Here is a 24,018-nt window from a genome sequence, read left to right on the forward strand (position 1 = left end):
GAGGCAGAGGGGGTCCACAGAACCAAGGTTCCAGGGAATCCTTCCCTGACCAACCCTTTCAGCATCCCTGAGACGCTGCCCGACTGTCCACCTTCGGAGGCAGTCGGGGGAAGATTATCTCTGTATCCGGAAGCCTGGCAATCCCTTTCTCAGGACAATTGGGTACAGTTGATTATATCCGAGGGTTACAAAATCCCCTTCATCTCCCCTCTGATCCAATCGCCAAGACCCCTCCCAAACGTACCACCCGGACAAAGGGGTCAGGCACAGCTAGAAATAAAAAAGCTGTTAGAAAAAAGAGTCATCCAGGCAGTCCCGGCAGACCAGCTAGGATCCGGAATCTACTCCAGGTTCTTTTTGGTACCAAAAAAGACAGGAGACTTGAGACCCATTTTGGACCTCAGCAGACTGAACAAGTCTGTGCAGAAGACAAAATTTCAGATGGTAACACTGCAGTCCATTCTACCCTTTTTGGGCAGAGACAATTGGATGTGCTCGTTAGACCTTCAGGACACGTGCTATCATATAAAGATACACAGGCGCTCCAGAAGGTTTCTCTGCTTCCGGCTGGGAGCCAGTCATTACCAATTCAGAGCCCTGCCCTTTGGTCTCACCACAGCCCCCCGGGTGTTCACCAAATGCTTGGCAGTGGTCATGGCTCACCTGAGACAAAAAGGATTCCAAGTGTTTCCATATTTAGACGACTGGCTCATTACTGCTACCACCAAACAGCATCTTATAATAGCCAGGGATTATACCATTCACATTTGCAATAAACTAGGTATTTCCATAAATTTTGCAAAATCCTCTTTGTCGCCTTGTCAATCTATAAACTTTATAGGCGCCGTACTAAACACCAGAGAAATGTCTGCAACATTACCACCTCAGAGAGTGACAGACATATGGCGGAATGTTCAGTTACTGTTTCAGTCCAACAGAATTCAAGTCAAGTTAGTACTGAAAACGTTAGGCCTCATGGCAGCGGTGATCCTTCTCCTTCCTTTAGCTCGCTTCCACATGAGAATTCTCCAGTGGATGCTTTTTTCTCAGTGGTCCTTTCAACAGCTCCCAATAACTCACAACATCTTGATAACCCCATCTTGCAAGAGACACCTCTCCTGGTGGATGGTCTCCCCTCAACTTCTTCAGGGCAGACCCTTTGTTCTCCCCCCTCCAGTTGCCACGGTGACAACGGATGCCTCCCTGATCAGGTGGGGGGGGCATTATCAGGGCAGGACTGTCCAGGGCACATGGCAACAATTAGAATGCCACCTGCACATAAATGTCCTGGAGATGAGAGCAGTGCTTTTATCGTTGCAAGCCCTTCAGGACTCTCTTCCCACCGGGACTATAGCAATTCAAACAGACAATATGTCTGCAGTGTGGAACATAAACAAGCAGGGCGGAACAAAGTCCTACCCCCTATGTCGAGAAGCACTCAGACTTTGGCAGTGGGTGATCTCCTTTCAATGGTTTCTGATAGCAACGCACATCCCCGGGAGGTCCAACTTCATTGCGGACAGACTGAGCAGAACAATTCTCATGCCTCACGAGTGGTCTCTAAATCTGGCGGTAGCAGAGAGAATTTTTCAGAAGTGGGGCCAGCCTTGCTACGACCTTTTCGCAACCCCTCAAAACAGCAAGTGCCTCGACTTCTTCACACTCTTCCCTCTGCCAGGCCATCCCCCCAGAGACACTCTAGTCCACGATTGGCCTCGGGGTCTTCTATACGCATTCCCCCCCTTCCTGCTGATTCTGCAATTAATTCAGAAAGCAACCGCATTGAGATCCAAAATGATCCTCATTGCCCCTTATTGGCCTCGACAAGTATGGTTTCCGTTCCTGCACCGTCATCTACTGGAACAGCCCTGGCATCTGGAACCCTTCCAGACCTTTTGACCCATCTAACGGGCAAGCTGCACCAGTCTCTTCGTTCCCTCAACCTCACAGCTTAGTTGCTCCACTTCCAACCATAGCCAGGCTTCCCTTCATTTCTCTTCCTGTCCGTGATATCATTCTTGCTTCCCATAAGTCCAATACTAGGAAGACTTATACGAGCAAATGGAAGTGTTTTTCATTCTGGGCAGAAGCTAGGTCCTTGGATCCTTTTAATGCTCCAATTCATAAAGTTCTAGATTTTCTGGCGGAGCTTTTTCATTCAGGATCGTCGTCGGCCACTGTCAGACTACAACTGGCGGCCATTGCCAATTTTCATGTGGGGCTGTCGGAAACAAATATTATGTCCCACAAACTCTGTAAAGCTTTCCTCAAGGGCGTATTTTTGCTCAGACCTCCCATTAAGGATCCTCCTCCACAATGGGATTTAAATTTAGTTCTAACATCATTAATTCTCCCTCCCTTTGAACCTGCAACTTCTTGCTCATTCAAACTTCTCTCTTGGAAAACTCTGTTTTTGGTGGCTATAACATCTGCCAGAAGGGTGTCGGAAATCCAGGCATTGTCTGTCCATCCCCCTTATTTGGTTTTACATAAAGACAGGTAACTCTCAGAACGAATCCTTCCTTTCTACCAAACGTTTCTTCTGAATCAAACCTGAACCACACCATTGACTTGCCTGTGTTCTTCCCAGATTATTCAAACAAGGCTGAAAAGAAATTACATTCCTTGGATGTTCATCGCCAGCTGCGGTATTACCTAGACAGGACAAAACAATTCAGAAAGTCAGACCAGCTCTTTCTCTCTTATGCTGAAGGAAAGAAAGGACTTCCAGTATCAAAGGTAACTCTTTCCAGATGGTTGACATCCATCATTACCTTTGTCTACCAGTTGAGACACAAACAACTCCCGTCTAGACCTAAGGCTCATTCAACTAGGGCACTATCAACATCAACAGCCTTTCAAGCAAGGTTACCGTTAGATGCCATATGTGCAGCAGCTACATGGGCTTCTCAACATACTTTTATTACCCATTATAAGCTTGATATAGCCTCCAGAAATAGAGCTGACTTTGGTTCCACCGTACTCAGGAGTCTGTTCCGTTGAGCCACCCAGGACCAAGGTGCTAGGGACGCTGTCCCATCCAGCAAGAATGAAGGCGAGAATGACAACTTAACATTAAGATGTTATGTACTTACCATAACGTTCCATGTTAGTTGTCTTCTTCTCACCTTCTTTCTTGCATCCCTCCCTCCTGCCCCCTAGCCTGGACAGACTTGAAGGTCTCTGAGTCCTTCTCCTTCATATTATACAGTCCTTTACGGTTACCCCATATCATTAGTCTTACCAGCAGGGAGACAGTATTTGGTAATAATAATAATAAATGTATACTATGTGTTAGCTGCCAACGAGATCTGGGGAGTTAGCGCATGGTATTGTGGGATATAGGGCTGCCTCGAGCCGGTAAAAATAGCTCTCGAGCTATAGTATAGGCCGAGTCGGAGCCGAGGATCGGCTCTGAACCCATCCAGCAAGAAAGAAGGCGAGAAGAAGACAACTAACATGGAACGTTATGGTAAGTACATAACTTCTTATTCTATATTCTACTAAAAACTCTATACCAGTGCTTCTCTTTCATTTAGGACCCTCCTATTTCTGTCTCTTTGCCTGTATTCTGATATCTTGATATGGAAGGCATTCTCTAGCCTGCAGGTCAAACAAGTTTTTGACATCTTCCCATTCTATTACCTTTCCCTCTCTAATTATTTGCTCTCAGTACCTTGGTTCCCTTGCCAGTTTTCTTCAATATATTCACGCCACTCTTGCCTATTGTCTGTATCCCTAATTGCAGTCAACCCTATCAGCAGAATCTCCTTTCTCCATTCCCCTGTTGCCTTAGTTCTTAGAAGACCTGCAACTTTATGAATATAATATTCTATATGATTATTGTTGTTCTCCTTAAAGGTCTGCATCTAAAATCCCAGTCTCTCCCTGTTACTTGAACTTCCCCGCTGTTTCATCATCATCTGTTTTCCACTTTGAATTATAGTTTTCTGCTTGTGCTGTGTATAGGAACCTTAGCTGTGTTGCTGTGAAATACCCTTTCAACTCAGGTAATCCTAATCCACACTCTTCTATTGGAAGAATAACCTTATCCCACTTGAATCTTGCCATCTTCCCCTCCCAGATAAAATCCTTCAGCTCTTTATTAATTGCTATCCATTTAATACATACTCCTAAATCCTTCATTTTATCATGTCCCCATAATTATGGATATTGCTGAACCAATTAGTATGTGGGTACATAATTTACCTCTATTGCTTTTGTCTTAGTTTCATTAATTTTGTATAACAAAAAGGTTTGAAACTGTTCCACAGCACTATAATGTTCCTTTCTGGTTTTGTCAAGTATAAAATAATGTTATCTGCAAGTAGAGCCAGCTTTCCTTGACTACCATACCAATTATATCCTTGAATTTCTGAGTCCCTTATTTTCTTTGCCATTGGTTCTAAATATAATGCACATAACAAAGGGGAAAGAGGACACCCCTGCCTGGTTCATCTGTTCAAGCAGAGATTATCAGAGAGGACCCCATCCACTTTAATTTTTGCCTCCGATCCTTCATATATTTTCCTAATCAACCTTATAATTTTATCAGGGAATGCAAATGTATCCATTGCTCTGCTCATACAATCCCAGCTTATTCTCTCAAATGCTTTCTCTCCATCAAGACCCACCAGCAACAGTGGTATTTTCTTACATTCTGCTTCCCTCTGGATCATCACTGTTCTGTTCATGTTGTCAAATTTTTGCCTCCCCTCTACAAAACCACATTGATCCATATTTATCTTGGCATCACTTTTGCCATTATTTTAGCCATTATAGACAGAAGCGCTTTATAATCATGATTTAGTATTGAACTAGGCCTCTGTGAAGCTGGATCTGATGGATCTTTACCCTCTTTAGGTATTACAGTTACTACCACTTTCTAACAGGATGTTGGTACTTACGTTCCTCTTAAAATACTGTTAAATAAAACCTTCCAGATCTTTATCAGCTTTTTCCCTCCTAGCTTCCAAACTTCTATAGAAATAGCATCTATTCCTGGGAACTTTCATGTTGATTGGTTATACATCAAAATTTTTATCTCATCTCCAGCTATCATAACAGTTAGCAATTGAGCCTCCTCTCCCTCTAGCCTTGGCATATTTAATTCTTCCATAAACATTTCCATTTGTACTAGATTTCCATATTTCTCTGCTTTAGACCGACTTTTATAGAATTTCCAAAATATTTCTAATACTTCTACAGGATCCCTTATCTTCCTTGTAATAGGGTCCCCAAGCTTGGTCACAGCCCTTTCTACTTTCTGTTTCCTGAGTCGTTGTGCTAAAAGTCTTTGTACTCCAGAGTTATTATAAAAAAAAAGTTGCTTAACAGCAATCTTTCTAAACTCATGCATATTATCATGGTAATCCCTTATTTTCCCTTTAGCATTTTGTAGTTGCTCCTCTTCTTGTTCTGTGAGATTCCCCCTATTTTGCAGTATTTTAATATTTGTCAGTCCCTTTAAACAATTCTTGTTACATCTTAACCATATCTCCCTTTCTTTTATTTCCACCCTATTTTTAAATTCCCCTTTAATTTTATCCCACACTGTAGCTATATTTTCAGAAGAAATTTCTATCTTCTGTAATAGCCCCCAAATAATTTCCACTACTCATTCCCTAAATTCCTCTGTTTTCAACAGATAGGTGGGAAAGCACCAGTGTCTCATTTTTATTTCATTACCCTGCGTTTTTATTTTAGTTATTATCGGTGCATGATCTGAAATAGTTATTGGGTGTATATCAAGACCTTCAATTAAATGCACAGGTTCCTGTGAAATGTAAATTCTGTCTAGTCTAGCCCAGTTTTTATATTATGGAGAATAATATGCAAATTAATTTCAAATTCCTCGTACTGAATTCACATCTTCCGTGCCAAATATTTTCATACATTTCTTTAAAAAATCTATTCTCCTTTATTTTAGTTCCCCTTTTGGGCCCCCCAGCTACATGTTCATTATTGCAAATCAAATTCCAGACCCCACCTATAATTTCTGCTGAAAGCTGATTATTTCTCCCAGAATTGTCTTTAGCTCCATTATAGCAGTTCTAGGAGGAATATAAATACATGCCAGTGTAATTCTCCTCCCTTGCCAGTAGCCCCTTAGCACTACAAATCTACCATCACTGCCTTTTTCCCCTCTTCTGTTGCTATTGGAGCTCCTCTTGCAGTTAATATACGTACTGCCCTCTTCCTTTGCCCCAGATATTCTGCTAAAATACATCCTGAAAATCTTTTCTTATCAAATTCACATGCTTAGTTCTTTTCAAGTGTGTCTCCTGTAGCATAGCCATTTGCACTCTTCATTTTTTAAATATTGTTCACTACTCTTTCTTTTTATATTTATCTGTGAGACCATTAACCTTTAAAGACATTATAGAAAGTATCATATTATTGAGATATTGTTATGAGATTATTATTCCCACCTTTTATGTATAACAGCTTTTTTTGTTAAATGTCTGGTTGTAGCTTTTGTGTCAAATGCATGTGCTGTTTATTTGGCAGGTTAATCATTTATACAGTTGTTTCTTGTCATCTCCATTTGAACCTATGTCACATTTTGCAGAAAGATTATCCATGCTAAGAGGCATGGTAGAGCCTGTGATTCTATTAAGTGCTGTCTGGTTTTGCCTTATCTTTATAGCTCTCCCAGCTGGGAAATCACGTGAATGCTTTCAGAAAACATATTTTCCAAGCCATTTATCTTTATCAAATTGTCTGCTGTTGACACGAGAACCAGATACTGGACTATTTACTAGAAAAAAAGACCTTATAATATTAAACATTCTTTTTCATTTAGTTGCTTTCTGTTAAAATTTGTTACTATATAAAGCTAATGGCCTTAACCCAGTCATTCCCCTATGCAAGAATGAGAAAAAGCACACTCATTTTTCTTTTGTCATGCTCTTTTAACCAGACCCCCCACATTTTATTTTACATTGCAGTGCCTGCATTTCTTAAAACTGAACAAGGAGAAAATGAGAAGGGAAAAACAAACAAAAAGAATAAACAGAAGCACCCATTTACCCCACTACACTTAAAAAAATAACTGAAAAAAGTTACTTTATAACAAGCAGAGAAAATCAATCATGCACCACTTAAGTTATACTGTTAAGAAAAAATATTTTACTTGCAGTTAACTCTCACCCTCCTCTTCCCCTCTTCTGAGTATTTTTCCGAACATTAATGACTTGAAGTAGAGCATATGCTTTAGAGTCCCCTACAAGTTTAACAAAGTCCAAACAAGTACATTATTTCCAGATTTTCTTGTTCTGCCCTATTTCATAAGTATAATTATTGCTCTGTAATACCACATTTGTCAATTTCCAAGTTAGTGATTTTAGTCTCCAAACGTTAATGACATAATGTAAGGCATATGCTTTAGAGTCCCCTACAAATTTAACAAAGTCAGAAAAAGTCCAATATTTCCAGATGTTCTTGTTGTATTCCTGTTCATCCTCATCTCCCAAACCCTGTCTCTGCTTCATCTCCAGTGCAGTCTTGATTCTTCTAGTCAACTTCTGTGCTTTTTCTCCTCTGTCAGGTCTAAGTTGTTTTCTCAAAGCCAGGTTTGGAGCGTACACATGATGAGCCCTTTTAATTAACAATTCCCATTGTGGAATACCAGTCCAATTGCTTCTTTGTACTTTCATGAAATTAATACTGTCTGTTCCATCCAGCTTCTCAGGTACTGCAAAAAATCTCAGGTTTTCTCTATGTGCTCTGTCCTCTAATTTAATTATTTTTTTAAACATCTGTTCTTGTGCAGTCTCATATTCAGCCAGCTTTTTCTTCATTTCAACCTTCGAGTTCTGTAGTTTTATCATCTCATCTGAGTATCTGTTTAAAGCTTCTTCCATTTTTTTCCAGTCTTTTATTGTTTGAGTTTGTATACGCCATCAGTGTTCCATTTATTTTAGTCAGGTCTGTATGCAGTTGCTGTATACTTTCCTCAAGGTTACCAGAAGTCATGTCTGGATCTTGTACTTATTTTTGCTGAATATCTACAGTACTTTTCCCAGTCAGTATTTTTTTATCACCTTTTGTAGATGATTTTCCTTTAGGTCCCCTCTGTATTTTTTTTCCTGGCATCCATGCAGTGAGTGCACTTACTAGCTAGTTACTGAAATTTACTCTGAAATCCAGGTCCACTGGCTTTCTCTGCTAAGTTTCTGTTTTCACACTGAGAGAGCCAGAATTAAGCTGTTAGTCAATGTGCAGCCATCTTGGAAGTCCCATAACAGAAGCCTTTTTAATCCATACACTTAAATACTACATATTAGTGTGCCCCCCCCCCCCCAAATATGGATATGGCTAAACCAATTTTTGTGTGGTTACTTAATTTGCAGCTATATCCTTTGTTTTATTTCCATTAATTTTATATCCTGAAAAGACTTGAAACTGTCTCAAAATGTTCCACAGCAGTGAGATTTTCTTCTCTGTATTTATTAATACAAATAATAGCATCTGCAAATAAATCCAGGTTTTCTAGATTACAATACCAGTTACATCCTTGCATTTCTGAGTCCCTTATTTTCTTTGCCAATGGTTCTAAAGACAAAGCAAATAAGGGGGAAATAGGCCACCCCTGGCTGGTTCCTCTTTTAAGAACAGCTTATCAGAGAGGAACCTTCCCACTTTAATTCATGCCTCTGATCCTTCATATAGCCTCCTAATTAACCTTATTATTGTATCAGAGAATGCAAATGCTTCCATTTCCCTGTTCATAAAATCCCAGCTTATTCTGTCAGATGCTTTCTCTGCTTCAAGACCACAAACAGTGGTATTTGCTTACATTCTTCTTCTGTCCGAATCATTGTTCTGTTAATAAGTAAATGAAACACAAAGGAGCAATGCAATGAAGGAGTGAATGAACCAAAGTCCCATCCAAAAATACACTCGTTGTAAAGATGTAATAAAAACAGATTTAAATACCCAAAAAGGGCGCGAAAATTAGGAAATCTAATACACTTTCTTTTTAATTAATACAATAAAAATCATATGTTAAAACATTATTGGCACCAATATGCCATTACCTAAAAGCATATGCACCTCAGTATAATACATATTAAAATGTATATTGTAGAGACATATATTAGCATATGTATTAGATTTCCTAATTTTCGCGCCCTTTTTGGGTATTTAAATCTGTTTTTAGAAGCATTCTGTTGTATAAGGTCTGAAGAAGCTAACCAGCGAAAGCGCTAACCTGTATAACAATTATATTAAACTTGCTCAGTTTTTATTTGAGAGCCTTGGATTTTATTACATCTTTACAACGAGTGTATTTTTGGATGGGACTTTGGTTCATTCACTCCTTCATTGCATTGCTCCTTTGTGTTTCATTTACTTATTTTATTTTGGCTGTCTACTACGGAGCATTAACTCCGAGCGGAAAGTACTTTTGTTTTAATCCATTGTTCTGTTAATGTTGTCAGATGTTTGCCTCCACTCCACAAAAAGACATTGATCGATATCTATCAAATTTGGCAACACCTTTGCCATTCTTTTAGGTAGTATAGACATAAACACTTCACAGCTATGATATAAAGTTGAAATAGGTATAAATGAAGGTGGGTCTGATGGATCTTTACCGTCTTTAGTTAATATGACCACCATAGCTTTCCTCCAAGATTTTGGTGCTTCCCCTCCATTTAAAATACTGATGTTATGTATTCCTATCTCACCGTAATTCTTGCTGGATGGGTTTGGGGCCGATATTCGGCTCCGACTCGGACGATACTAAAGCTCGAGAGCTTTTACTGGCTCGAGACTAGCCCCTATCCCATGGTGCCTCATGGCAAGTCCCCGATCTCATTTGCCACGAAAGCTTTGAATTTGTGTCTTACTGGCTTGTTGGCCAAGTAAAACGATTTTTTACTATATTTAGTCTTTTCCTACTTTTTTTTATATTAGATGTATATATAGATAGATAGTTTCTTGTCTCTTGTGTGACTGTTTTTGAAAGTTTTTCAACCCCTATTCCCCCCATAGGACTGTATGGCCTGTTTAAGTTAGAGGGCCTTTCCTCCCTGTGTGTGTGTGACTGTTTTAAAAAAAAAGAAAAAAAAAAGTTTTCTCCTTCTCTTCCTCTTTTTGTTGTAGTTAATACCTTTTCTATTGTTACCTATTTGTCCTCATTTCTAGAAATGTCAAAAGATAAAGATAAGGATCATCACCCTTCGGGGTTCAAAAAGTGTGATAGGTGTGAGCAGAAAATGTCTATTACAGACAGCCACATAAGTTGCGTATATTGCCTGGGTGAAGCTCATTTACAGGTACCCTGCACTTTCTGTCACGCTTTTAACACTAGAGTTTTGAAGGAGAGAAAGAGGAAACTCACTGGCAGGGGTCTCATGACCAGTTCCTTCCAGGAACAGCTGGAACTTGGTCAGGCAGCTCCAAAATCATCAAATGAAAATCATCGGCCCCAGCTTCGGAGCCGACAAAAAAGACTAAAGCGTCGGAGCCAAGAAGTTCCGGTTCTGACTCAGCTTCATCTATTTCAGTGCTGTTGATTTCATTGGTTCTGAGACAATCTTCAGTACCGAAAATTTTGCCTGACATCGAGACTGTATCTCCTACTTTGAGATCTCCTATTTTGGAGAGAAGGAGCTCTCCTTCTGTTGCCACCAGATCCTCCAGGACCCTATCAGATGAGGACATCGAGAGGGTGGTGAAGAGGTTGCTTTCGGATCCAGCTCTGGCTCTCGGAGCCGACCCCCTTACCGACTACTGTTCTTCCTCTGACTGCTTTGCTCTCGTAGCCTATTACTTCAGGTTCCTGTGGCTTGGACCCTTCGGCTCTGGGGATTCAACCCGTTTCCTCAGAGCCAATTATTCTATCCTTGATGGCTCAGTCTGGAGCCGAAGGTTTTGGGAGCTGACGCTCTCGTGTCGACTCCAAGGGGGACAGTCACCCTGGGTTCTCGTCGGAACCAACCCACCCTCTTGGAGCCCCGGCTCGACTCAGCTCGGTCCCCACTTCTGCTTCAGAGCCATTCCCTCTTGCTAGGAGTCAACCATCCACCCCCTTGACGTGGAGGTCTTCTTCGGAGCGGGGTGTAAGGCTTTTGAAGCTATAGAGAAGGCTTTATCCTCTACCAAAGCCATTCCTTTGGAACCTGTGTCCCACCAGCAGCAGGCAGTAACCTCTTCCCCCCTGCCACCCCCACAGCGTAGGGAACCAGAGGCCCAAGTAGCCCCCATTGGAGGTGCCCCCCTCTTCCGAGACCTCCCCAGATTATCCCACTGGGAGCTCACTCGGAAGAGGCTGTGTAAGAGGAAACATGTTGACTCACCTGAGTCTGTCACATCAGACACTGATTTAGAGGAATCAGAAGGGTCCCCTAGATCCCCCTCTGAGGATGTCTCTTTTTCTGACATCCTAGAAATCCTTAGACAGAGGGGTGATTGGAAGACCTCTAACCCTACTGAGGATGAATCAGTGTATCTTGAGGCTTTTGGTTCCCAACCATCCACCTCCTGGGTGACGTTGCCTTATGACCAACTTTTGGGGGTCATATCGTGGAAAGCATGGACCTCTCCAGATTCAGTGGAAGCCGTCCCGAGGAGGCCAAAAAAAATTATGACAGCACCTGAGGACAAGTCTTTCCTTAGTAAGGGAGTTCCAGTTGATGCTATGGTGGTAGCAGCGGCCACCAAGAAGGAATTATCTGAGATGTCTTCTAATATCCATCCTCCTAACAAGGAGTCCAGGATGATGGATAGGTATGGGAAGCGTATTTTTTCTTCAGCGGCATTTACATTAAGATCGCTGAATTACTTGACTCATTTTACTCGTCTTCAGAGGGATCTCCTGAAAGAGTTAGGAGATACCCTCCAGGGTTCAGTAGCTCCAGGTTCCTTGGATAAGGTTTCTACACAGCTCTCCACACTTACTTCCATAGCTAACTCTTTCATGAGGCTGATCTCATATGCAGCAGATGGAGCGAGTAGGGCAGCCGCAGCACGAATATTCCTCAGGAGACATTCGTGGATGGTTCTTTGTAATTTTACAGAATCCTTCAAGTCTTCCTTCACTAATGTTCCCTTTGATGGTTCATCTCTTTTTGGACCCCAAGTGAAAGAGACTTTGACTAGGTGCGAGCAGGAAGGAAAAACCTTATTTGCCATTGGAGCCAGTTTCTCTCTCCCATCCAGACCCTATCCCAAGGGTAATACAGGAGGGAAAATGTGGTTCTTCAAATCCCAAAAAGGTTTCCCCTCAAGCACAAGGTCAACCCACCCCCAGAGACAGAGGGGGAGGATACAATGGAAGATGCCGCCCTCGTGGTAGAAGAGGTCCACAACATCAGGGAGACAGAGAAGCTTTCTCTGATTGTCCCTTCCATCGACCCTGAAGTGTTGCCCGACTGTCCGTCTGTGGAGGCAGTCGGGGGTCGTATATCGCTATACCCAAGTGCCTGGCTTACTATCACTTAAGATCGTTGGGTACACACAATAATAACCAGAGGTTATCTGATTCACTTTATTTCCAAACCCCCAACAAACTGGTTTCTACCAGACGTGCCACCCATCCAACTAGACCATGCAACATCAAAGGTCATCTCGTTGCTGCAAAAAAGAGTCATCCAAGAAGTCCATGCAGAGGAAGTAGGATCTGGAACTTACTCTCGATTCTTTTTAGTTTCAAAAAAGACAGGGGACTGGAGATCAATTCTAGATCTCAGCAGGCTCAACAAGCATGTAAGGAAATCGAAGTTCCGAATGGTCACTCTGCAGTTGATATTTCTCTTTAACAGGAAAGACAACTGGATGTGCTCAGTCGATCTCCAGGATGCGTACTACCACATCAAAATGGACAGGCGCTCTAGGAGACACTTATGCTTCTGGCTGGGAGCCAGTCATTTTCAGTTCAGAACACTGCCCTTTGGCCTCACTACAGTCCCCAGAGTGTTTATCAAATGCATTGCAGTGGTAACGGCTCACCTGAGACATCAAGGATTCTAGGTGTTTCCGTACCTAGACGACTGGCTCCTCACTGCTACCACCAAGCATCAACTCATAAGGACCAGGGATGAGACTCTATCCTTGTGCACCAGTCTAGGCATAACTGTCAACTTGCAAAAGTCAGTCTTATCTCATTCACAGCACGTTGTATATTTAGGTCAGAAATAGACACAACCACCATGTCAGTAAGGCTAACACAGGAAAGAGTGGAATCTCTACACAGTCAGGCCAGATCCTTGCTAAACAAAGAGTTCAGGCCAGAGTAGTCCTTCAAGTCCTAGGGACTATAGCGTCCGCCATCCTATTAGTTCCTCTTGCTTGCCTACACATGAGGATTCTCCAATGGCTGCTATTTGCACAATGGGCGATGCAAGACTTTCCATTGTCTCGCCAGATATTGATAAACTCATGCAGAAAGGATCTGACATGGTGGTTGTACACAAAACAACTTATCCTAGGTTGTCCACTTGTTCCTCCCCAAGAGAAAGCAGTTTTGACCACGGATGCTTCCCAGATAGGGTGGTGAAGGCATTATCTGGGAATGACAGTCCAAGATACTTGGCAGAACCACGAAAACCACTTGCACATCAATGTTCTGGAGATGAGAGCGGTGCTATATTTGTTGCAAGCACTTCACAGCTCCCTTCCCACCGGGACGATTGCGATTCAGTCAGACAACATGTCTGTCATGTGGTCCATAAGCAAGGGGGAACCAAGTCTTGCCCACTTTGCCGAGAGACCTTAAGAGTTTGGAAATGGGCGATGGATACTCAGCTTCTTGATAGCAATGCATATCCTGGAGAAATCCAACGTAATAGCAGACAAACTCAGCCAAGCAATTCTGATGCCTCACGAGTGGTCCCTGAATCCAATGGTTGTGAAAGAGATCTTTCATAGAGGGGGCCAGCCTTGCTGCGATCTATTTGCCACTCACCTAAACACCAAATGCAGCAGCTACTTTGCCCTCATTCCCTATCCGGGGATGTCACCCAGGGATGCTCTAGTTCACGACTGGCCCCTGGGACTTCTTTATGCCTTTCCTCCTTTTTCACTCATCCCCAAAGTAATACAGAAAGCAAGACAGTTGAGGAGTTCCTTGATCCTCATTGCTCCTTACTGGCCTCGACAAGTTTGGTTTCCCTTCCTGTGGCCCTTCCTCTTGGAGGAACCATAGATTCTGGACCCATCTCCAGATCTCCTGATTCATCAGTCGGGACAGTTCCACCCCTCCATCCACACCCTCAGCATGGCTGCTCCAGTTGCACGAATAGTCAGGTGTATTCCTCTATCCCCTGCGGTCAAATGCATTCTAATTTCGTCTCATAAACCTTCCACTCAGAAACTATATTCCAGCAAATGGAAAAGGTTTTCCCTTTGGGCTATGAATCAGGGCTTAGATCCATATACAGCTCCTTTAGAATCCATTTCATCCTTCCTAGCAACAATTTTTCATGAAGGAGCACCAGCCGCTACAGTTAGAGTTCATTTAGCTGCTATTTCCAGTTTCCACTTTGGTTTCATGGGAAATCCAGTCATGCAGCACTCCTCGTGTAAAACTTTTTTAAAAGGAGTTCTTCTTCTCAGGCCCCCAATAAAACAACCATTAGAACCCTGGGACTTTAAATTTAGTCCTCTCATCTTTGATGTCTGCACCCTTTGAGTAATCCTCATCATCAGACCTAAAATTGATATCATGGAAAACATTATTCTTGGTAGCCATAACATCTGCTAGGAGAGTTTCAGAACTACAAGCTCTAACTATTCGACCTCCTTACATTATCTTTCACAAGGATAGAGTCTCTGTCAGGACAAATCCTTCCTTTCTTCCCAAAGTATACTCAGAATACCACCATTGAGCTACCTGTGTTCTTTCCAAACCACTCTAATAAATCAGAGTATAGACTACACCAGCTAGATGTTCACAGAATACTCAGATTTTATATACACAGGACTAAAGAATTCAGGAAATCTGATCAACGTTTTGTTTTCTTTTCTGACAAAAGGAAAGGCTTGCCTGTTTCTAAGATTACTCTTTCAAATTGGCTTTCGGATTGCATATTCTTTGCTTATCAACAAGCTGGTAGACAATTACCTGTCAAAGTTAAAGGTCACTCTACTAGGGCTGTAGCTACTTCATGTGCCTTTAGAGCTATGCTCCCAATTGATACTGTTTGTGCAGCAGCTACTTGGGCAAGACCACATACGTTTGTCACTCATTACAAATTGGATTTGGCCTCCCGGGACAGGTCATCCTTTGGGTCCACTGTGCTGAAGAGTCTCTTCACTTGAGCCACCCGGGATAAAGGTGCTAGGGACGCTGTCCCATCCAGCAAAAATTATGTCGAGATAGGACTAAATAACATAAAGAAATTATGTACTTACCATAACGTTCCATGTTTGTAGTCCATCTCGCCTATATTCTTGCGTCCCTCCCTCCAACCCCCTTCCTGTTTCTGGGGGATCTGGTGGACCATTCTGGTGCTGCCTGACATTGTTCTTTTTGTTGTCCACCTGATATGGATTATATTTCTAATCTTTTGCTGTATTTATACAGCTCTTAGATTACTCTTACCTGATCGGTATTATTGCTTTCTAGAAAACTAGATCTGGGGACTTGCCATGAGGCACCATGGGATAGGGGCTAGCCCCGAGCCAGTAAAACCTCTCGAATATCGGCTCCAAACCCATCCAACAAGAATATAGGCAAGATGGACTACAAACATGGAACGTTATGGTAAGTACATAACTTTTTAAACTTTTCTTCCATAAGTTTATCACTTTCTTCCCTTATAACTTACAAACTTCCACAGGAAAACCATATGTTCTAGAGACTTTCCCGCTGATTGTACGTCATAATTTTTATCTTATCTCCTCCTTTCTTAACAGTTAGTTGTTGAGCCTCATTGACCTCTAACCCAGGCATAATTAAGTCTTCCATAAGTATTTCCATTTGTGCTTCTTGATTTCCACATTTCTCTGCTATGTAGAACTTTTCATAAAATTTTCAAAATATCTGTAATACCTCTACTTGATATTTTGCTATTTTCTTGTTATAGGCTCCTTAAGTTTTGAGAGAACCCTTTCTACTCTCTGTTGCCCAAATCGTTGTGCTGAAAGTTTTTGTGCTCTGGAGTTACTATCAAAAATAATTGTTTAACAGCACTCTTTCTAAACTCATGCTTATGTCTTATTTTTTCTCTAGCACTCTGCATTTGCATCTCTTCTTGTTCTGTGAGATTCCCCTTATTCTGCAATACTTTAACCTTTGTCAGCCCCTTTAAGTAATTCCTATAATGTCTTAATTGTATAATTTTCTGTTTTATTTATACCTTATTTTTAAGGTTAATCTGACTAAGCAAATTATTGCACAATGGTTGTTCCTTGTTATTGTTTTTTGTTAGCCCCTCAGTGGTAAGTCTCTTCCAGGCAAGGTCAAGGCTTACTCAACTAGAGCCTTATTGTCTAGAAAAGCATATCAGAAAGAAGTGGACTTTAGAAGCATTGTAAAGGCAACATCCTGGTCATCTGTTTATACTTTCACAAAGCACTACAAACTGGATTCCTCTTCAATGTCCAGAACAGGTTTTGCTAGGACCATTGCACAGGGGCTAAGCTTTGGGAATTTACCTAAAATGGCACTCGGGCAATGGAAATGATGAATATAGTACAGTTGTGTAAGTCATACTGTAACAGTAGATGTTCAAATTCCTCACTGCTTCAGTGGTAGTACCCACCTGCCGTCCCCCAGATTAGTTGAGGTGGGTTTCAACCTCTTTATTTGTTTTTTAAATGGTATTGTGACTGACTGCAAATTTACTCTTGATAGATGATTCTGGCTTCGGCTACTTTCCGTTCCTTCATTGTGGAAGTGAAAAAGCCTGAATGCTCACTTCCTGTCACATCTGAAAGCTTCCTTCTCAGGATATACTCATCCAATCAGCTGTCACAGGAAGGGGGGGGGGTCTGAGCTTTTGAAAGTTGGCCAGTAGTGGGTTACCTTGGCAGATAACCCAAAATGCCTGTAAGGCAGTGAGGAATGTGAGCATTTTATGGCATAGATAAGTAGAACTTATGCAACTGTACTTTATATGAAAAGGGATGGCTAGGAAGTTATGTAATTAAGTATTGTGCTTGGTGGTTAAGTGAATATTGATATGGAGAAAGGGTGAGGCTAAAGAGAATATAAATGTAGAGAGTGAGTGTGTGTCTGTGTCTATGTGTGTGTGTGTGTGTGTGTGTGTGTGTGTGTGTGTGTGTGTGTGTGTGTGTGTGTGTGTGTGTGTGTGTGTGTGTGTGTGTGTGTGTGTGTGAGGTGTCTGAGTAGAGTGAGCCTTAGTATAGCAAGGGCAAGCAAACAGGGCAGGACTAGACCCTCTGCAGGAATCACTCACAAAGAAAAAATCAGCTGCTATCCAGTTTCATGGTAAGAGTGCAGAGTATTAAGCTGGTGACTATTATTTCTTTGATGAAGAAAAGTGAAAATAAAGATGGAAGAGGAGAACTATTGCTTTTGCTAGGGGTATACAGTGACGTGGTAAGTGGGGGACAGATTATCAAGAGTACAGTGGCCAAAAGTTGCAGTTTACGTAGTCTCCCTATCAGATGAGTTACATGTCTCTAAGTCACTGGTAATTACCACCAGTGCTAAACAGCACTTTCCATTGCTCATTAACACTGACAGCCCATGTATCTCATTGACACAGGAACCCGCCTCATTCACCCACCAACGCAAATGCAGTCAGACAAACATACATACACACACACACACATATATATATATATATATATATATATATATATATATATATATATATATATATATATATATATATATATATATATACATTCAGTATATGTGACACCCCCCCTCCCGAATTCAGACACAGTCAGCCATTTACCCATATACATGCACACACGTACTCTACCAATCCTGTAACTAACCACCCTACTTTGGCCACCCAGGCATAGAGAGAGAGCGACACACACACACACACACACACACACACACACACACACACACACACACACACACACATGTTCACACAAACACTCAAGACACACAGTCATCTGAGACCACTCATACTCCTGCAGACATGTACACAAACATACAACACCTGCCCTTAACTTTAATGCAATTTCCCCATTAACTATAATGGGGGAATGTAGCATTTTGGCCATGGTAAATTCACTGCAGAACACCCTTCCTGCAGGCATTTATGGTGGGGAGCACTTGAGTAATTAGTATCTGCTTCCAGAGCACCTCATTAGCATTTAGCATGGATGTGCGGATAGCCCACCACAGTAACTCTACCAACCATGAAGAATCACTTCTGTGAACCTATCTCTAAATCAGAAAAAGTTCCACCAGTGGTTGGCCACCCATGTTATGGCTTACCACTGGCAGTAGCCTTTTCTAAAACCGAGGGACTTTTGGCTATACTTAGCCACTGGATGATGTCACTCAAAAAATGAAACAGATTTTTTTTCTTAATCGAACAGTAAAGAGTTTAGTGTATATCTAGATGCTGATTAGCAAATGCATGGCTTTTTCAAACTGTGCAAAGGACTAAACAGAGATTATTTTTAATGATATTGAGTTACTAATTATGCAACCTTGGAAAAGCAATAGTTGTCATTAAAACACAATGGCTATTATTTATTAGAAAATGCAGTACTAAAATTAAAGTGAAATCAATACAGTTATAATATGGATCTCATTTGAGATGACATGCTGTAAACTTGTAAGGGTTTTAAACCCTAAAAGTGATGGATGTATTGCATCAAATTTTAAAAATGGGTGAAATTACTTGGTTTAAACATGAATTTAATTGGAGAAATTGTTAAAACTGCAGTGTTGTTAAACTATATAGAATTATGGAACAGAATTAATAAAGAAGTGAAAGCTTCCAAATGAATGAAGTCAGGAAGAATAAACCATTACAGTCCTAACAAGTGGTATGGCAAAAAAAACTGTTATTCAAAAATTGTAGCATTCACAATGGTTTAGAATAGCAGGACAAAGATTTGCAAAATTGTCCAATTTCAAAAATACTTATAGATAAGCCTTACACTGAAGTAAGTCACTTACACCTAAAGCAAGCATTTTGGAATTGGGCCTACTGTTTCATGCTGCTTCATTTTCCATTTTGGTTCTCAAGTGGCATACCTTCTGTATGAAATCTTAATCTTCCCTATGTCCATATGGAATTTGCCAAGTGTATTGAAAGACATGCCATAGATGAACTGGCAACCCTCCAAATTGTTCATAGTTGTGTGTGACTTAGTGTGTGTGCATGCGTGCACATATACCCTTGATGGGCTGGAGTCTTGTTCAGAATTTATCTGCCTTGCACCCAGTGAGTCCTAGGTTGAGCTCTGACTTCCCCATGGTCCTAAACTGGATTAAATAGATTATCAGAAACATGAATGACTGAATGTAAAGTTGCAATATTTATGAAGAGATACAAATACTCTGTGAAATAATTAAGTAGTTTCAGAGAATTTACAATGTACCTAAACACTTTTTTTCTGAAAACTCTTGTGTCTCAAATTGTGAACTAAAAAGTGAAGGGAATAAAGTAGAAACTAGGAATTTAATGTCTATTAAGAAGATATATTCTGCTATACATAATAGTAAGATGGATGTGAATGATGACACCAGTAGACTGATACTATGTATATGTGAAATTTTATAGGAAAAGTCTGAATGAAAACTCTGTATTAAAAAATGTTGCTTCCATTCTGAACTGCAAAGGTCAAATACAACATGACTAACTTTAATCACACTGCCTTAACTATGGCAGCATCAACAGGCTGTGAAGACATTATTTATAAGTGGCTAGTAGATGCCTCAATGTTTTTTTAAGCAGTTGCGATTACCAGTTTCTTTCTAAAGCATATGCTTATAGAAACCGTTGGGATAATATCCAAGTGGGAGAATAACAGATCTGAAGTGTTTTATCTGCAGTTCTGTCAGTTTCAGTCTCTATTAAATTTGCTCTATTTTGTCACATAAAGTTCTGTGCTTCGCTCTTGTGATCAAACCACATTAATAGTGGGTAAATTCTGCTTTACCCATACCCAATCTTGGAATTATTGCTAAAGTAAAACATTTTGAGACAATGTTGTTGTTCTTCTTCTTCTTTCGGCTTTTCCCGGTTAAGGGTTGCCACAGCGGAACTCCAATCCGCTAATGATTGGCAGTAGATTTTTACGGTGCAGAGGTGCCAGCCCATATTTAACTAAATTTCTGAGCAAAGGAGCCTTATATTCTGACTATTAAGAATCTAATAAACTGAGCTATTCAATTTTCACTTTCTTCTTGAGTGTTGCTGCATATATTATATGTTTTTCACCTTGATTAAAATAATCTTCTTTTCTGTTTCTTTCGTTAGGTTGGTCATCTTGGTATATGTGATCCACACAGAGATGCTTGTATTGACAGTTCAACAAAATCAGAAGAGCCAGCTCAATATAAACAGGCACCTGTATTTTTCCAAGAGTGGATAGGAAATACAGAAAAACATGGAAGAACACCCCAAAGTAGCTTGAGAAGACTCTTAAGATCTACAAATCTGAGCAGAAAAATACAGACTTCATCTACAAATATGCAGAAAGCATGGGTAAATGGCATAAAGAAACATCCATCACAGAGAATTCATTCTGCATGCCAAGAGTCAGAAATGAAAGAAGAAGCTACATTGCACAGAGTTTGTTGGGCTCCTTCTACGAAGGGTGGTGGCTGGCGACCCAAGTTACCTAGGTCTCCCTCTGCTGGAATACCTGCTTCAGTCAAAAATGCATCAACAGTAAAAATAAAAGAAAACCAATGGAATAAGAAAGGGTATACCAGACTTGATGACCTTTTACAGGTAAAAGAACTGGTAAACAACAGCAGCTCTGATGAAGAAAAAAAATAATTAATATGCATAGCTTATTGTATCATATTTTTAAACATAATCATATTGAAGACATTACATCTGAATGGCAAAGTGCTTTGTTAATATGATTTGTACTTGTAAAAAGAAAGAGACTGTAGTTTACGTTTCCTAATTTGTATGTCTCATCAATATCAAACATTTTGCTGCATAACCATTTTCACAGCATATATTTGTCTTCCATGATGAGCATTCACATTTCTTTAAAATGCAGTCAAGCACATATTGAGTAATGGTCAGACATGAAGAAGTAATATTTTCAAGGATATGAGTTTGTAGCTGAAATTTCTTTGATAATTAAAGAAATTTACTTAACATTCTAAGTAATCACAAAGGAAATCAGTGCCATCAGAACTTTAAAAATGTACATATTTAGATAAATAAAATACTGTAGCATACTTATTTTACTGCAGCAAGTTTGTTCATTTTTTTTACTTTACCCATACTCTGTGATATTGTATATATATGTGATGTTTTTACTAGTCATATTCTAATCCTGTTTACCTATCATAACTAATGAAGAATACCTCACTGTACCCCCTTTTATATATATATATATATATATATATATATATATATATATATATATATATATATACTGCTGAAATATGTGTAGTGCCACTGTCAGTATAGAATGGGGTTATATGGGAATATCAGATACAGCAATTTTAAGTCAGCTACAGTGACATAGATGGATAAACCCTGACCTTGGCCCAGGCTGCCTTTGTTTGATTAGCTCCAAAAGTGTCTTCTGGAGCTGATATTGGGAGGATGGATGTGTCTTACCTTGGGGGCACAAGATGGAATAGATCTGTGCTGTGCTGCAGTCCCTCAGAGGAGAGGCAGTGATGCTTGGGAGTGGCCCTGGGGTGTGTGTGACTTATTAAGCTGAAAATGTGGTAGCCTTCCTCAGAAGGTGAATGGAAGCACAGTGCCACATCCAGCAAAAGGCAACCTTGGCAGTTGCCTAGGGCCCATTGCTGACTGGGGAGTCGTGACCATCAAAATTAATTTAATTAAATAAAAAAGAAAGTTCAAAGCTCCTCTTCAATGGATGAGTGATTTCCTGCTTGGCAACAGCTCAGGCTTCATTGGCTCTGTGTCCCAGCCCAGTTTTAGTCTGTCATTGGCAATACTTTGAGCCAATGAGCTGGGACACAGAGCAAATGAGGGAACTGGCAGGTGACTGTGAACTATAGGAAACTAACTTATAATGAGTGTGTGAGAAATGGCAACAGCATTAGCAATGAAGTGACAAGCTCTTTATGCCCATTTCAGTCAAGGTACTACTTATTTCTTTATGACATGGGAGTCGGTCTGTTTTGCAGCAGCAATGCAACATATGAGGTGAGTGTGTGTGTGAGCACACACACACCCATGCAATATGGCCCAATTAGGGAGTACTGCCTAGTTAAGTGATTTGAACAAAGTCAGACTATACATTAACTGCAGGAGGCACGACCCTTAATCCTCTACACCAATTCCCAAAATTCCATTAACTTCTCTTTTTTTTTTCTTTGATCACTGAAGACTACAGTCAATGACAGTCATTAGAGATGACAAAATACATGTCCATGCAAAACCTGTTGTTCTGTTAACTTTTTATCTAATTTAAAGTAGTCTGTTCTTATCTATCTCCAGTTTTGCAGATCATCTGTGATTGTGCCTCATATTTATGCCCTGTCCTTGACTATGTCATTTAAGTGAGCAATGCTTTGGGTCAACTGGGAATTTGAGCTAGCCTCCTCTATGGCCCCTGGACTGCAAGCCTAGCAACTATGTGTGAACCAGATAGCTATGGTGTAAAGGAAATAAATTGATTGTAGTAAACAGGACCACCATCACATGAGTCATATTCTTTGAATGTGATTCTTGGTTTTCTTAATGTTTACAGTATATTTATTATTTAGCTGTGAATAAATTGAACACATGAAGGCTACAAGTTTAATGTTAATATTTAACTATGAATACATTTTTAATTTAGCTTGTGTTTTACAGGCACACAAGTGTGAAGTGCACTGTTTGGGCTACAACAATTTGTCTAGCAGATGTGTGAGGCTATGAGATGTTGAAGTGATTTCTGTAGTACATGGTTTAATTCCATCAGTCTTCATTTGTCTTCGGTGTGACTCTGCCCAATTACTTCATCAGAAAGTACTCCTGGTCTGCTCCTGAAAAGGGACACTAATGTTCTATAGGATGTCCAAGGCTGTTTGCAGATATATTGCACTTGTCTTTTGAGTTCTTACACCCTTCAAATAGATGCTAATTTGTACTTCAATGCATGCTATTTGAATATGAACTACAGCACTTTTCTTACAGTTTAATGTGTTGCCAGATCCATTTTCACTGAATGTGAGTTTCAGGAGTTTACTGTTTCTCATGCAAGCCTTTTTTCAGTATCAGATTGTTTTCTTTTGCTTAGAAAATGGCTAGCAGTGTTTTTTCTGTAAAATTGTAAAACAAATGTTGAATGAAATCCAAATATATGTTGTTGTATCTTTCGGCTTTTCCCGGTTAGGGGTTGCCACAGCGGAACTCCGGTCCGCTATTGATTGGCAGTAGATTTTTACGTACCGAGTTGCCAACCCTGATGCACAACCTTCAACGAAGGTACGCCCATTCATGCATGTCTCCACACAGAAGATGCTTTAGCTAAGAGTTGAACAGGACGTCTTACTGTGAGGCGACAATGCTACCGCAGCACCACCACCGCAGTTGAAATCCAAATATATGTAATAATTGTAAAATTAAAGAAGAAAATAGTATGTACACCAACAGGTTTGAATTATGTTTATGGTAATTGGGGAGTGAGAGCTAATTATAGTATATTGGTGTGGTAGTCAGGAGCATAATTCATTGCCTTGCATAGGGCCATTTGTCCACAATCTGGCTCCGCTGACTCTTCAGGTTTGTACTGCAACAGTACAGTAGTATTAGCCGTTCAAGAAGGTCAGATCTGTACTGAGCGATGACAGATGGGATAGCTATTCTTGATGACAGAAAAAACATAAGAACAGCAAAAAGAGATGTGTCCTGAAAGCATATACCCCGCCAATACACCATTTTTATGCAGTAATATTTCTGATTTTTGTGTGACCTG

The 24,018-nt window shown here is 40.5% G+C and overlaps 1 protein-coding gene across 1 annotated transcript in view; it reads left to right on the top strand.

Annotated features, from left to right (window-relative positions):
• LOC122813511 overlaps nt 1-21,327 on the top strand; it is a 206,066-nt gene extending 184,739 nt beyond the window's left edge. Inside the window, exon 3 of the mRNA XM_044085857.1 lies at nt 20,373-21,327. Coding sequence (XP_043941792.1) covers nt 20,373-20,897 — 525 coding nt within the window. The 3' untranslated portion in view covers nt 20,898-21,327. The remainder of the gene's footprint in view (nt 1-20,372) is intronic.
• Nucleotides 21,328-24,018: the final 2,691 nt, after the last annotated feature.

Source organism: Protopterus annectens, chromosome 10.part0, assembly GCF_019279795.1.
Source record: "Protopterus annectens isolate FY-2018-M chromosome 10.part0, PAN1.0, whole genome shotgun sequence".
In the NCBI taxonomy this organism is placed as follows: Eukaryota; Metazoa; Chordata; order Ceratodontiformes; family Protopteridae; genus Protopterus; species Protopterus annectens.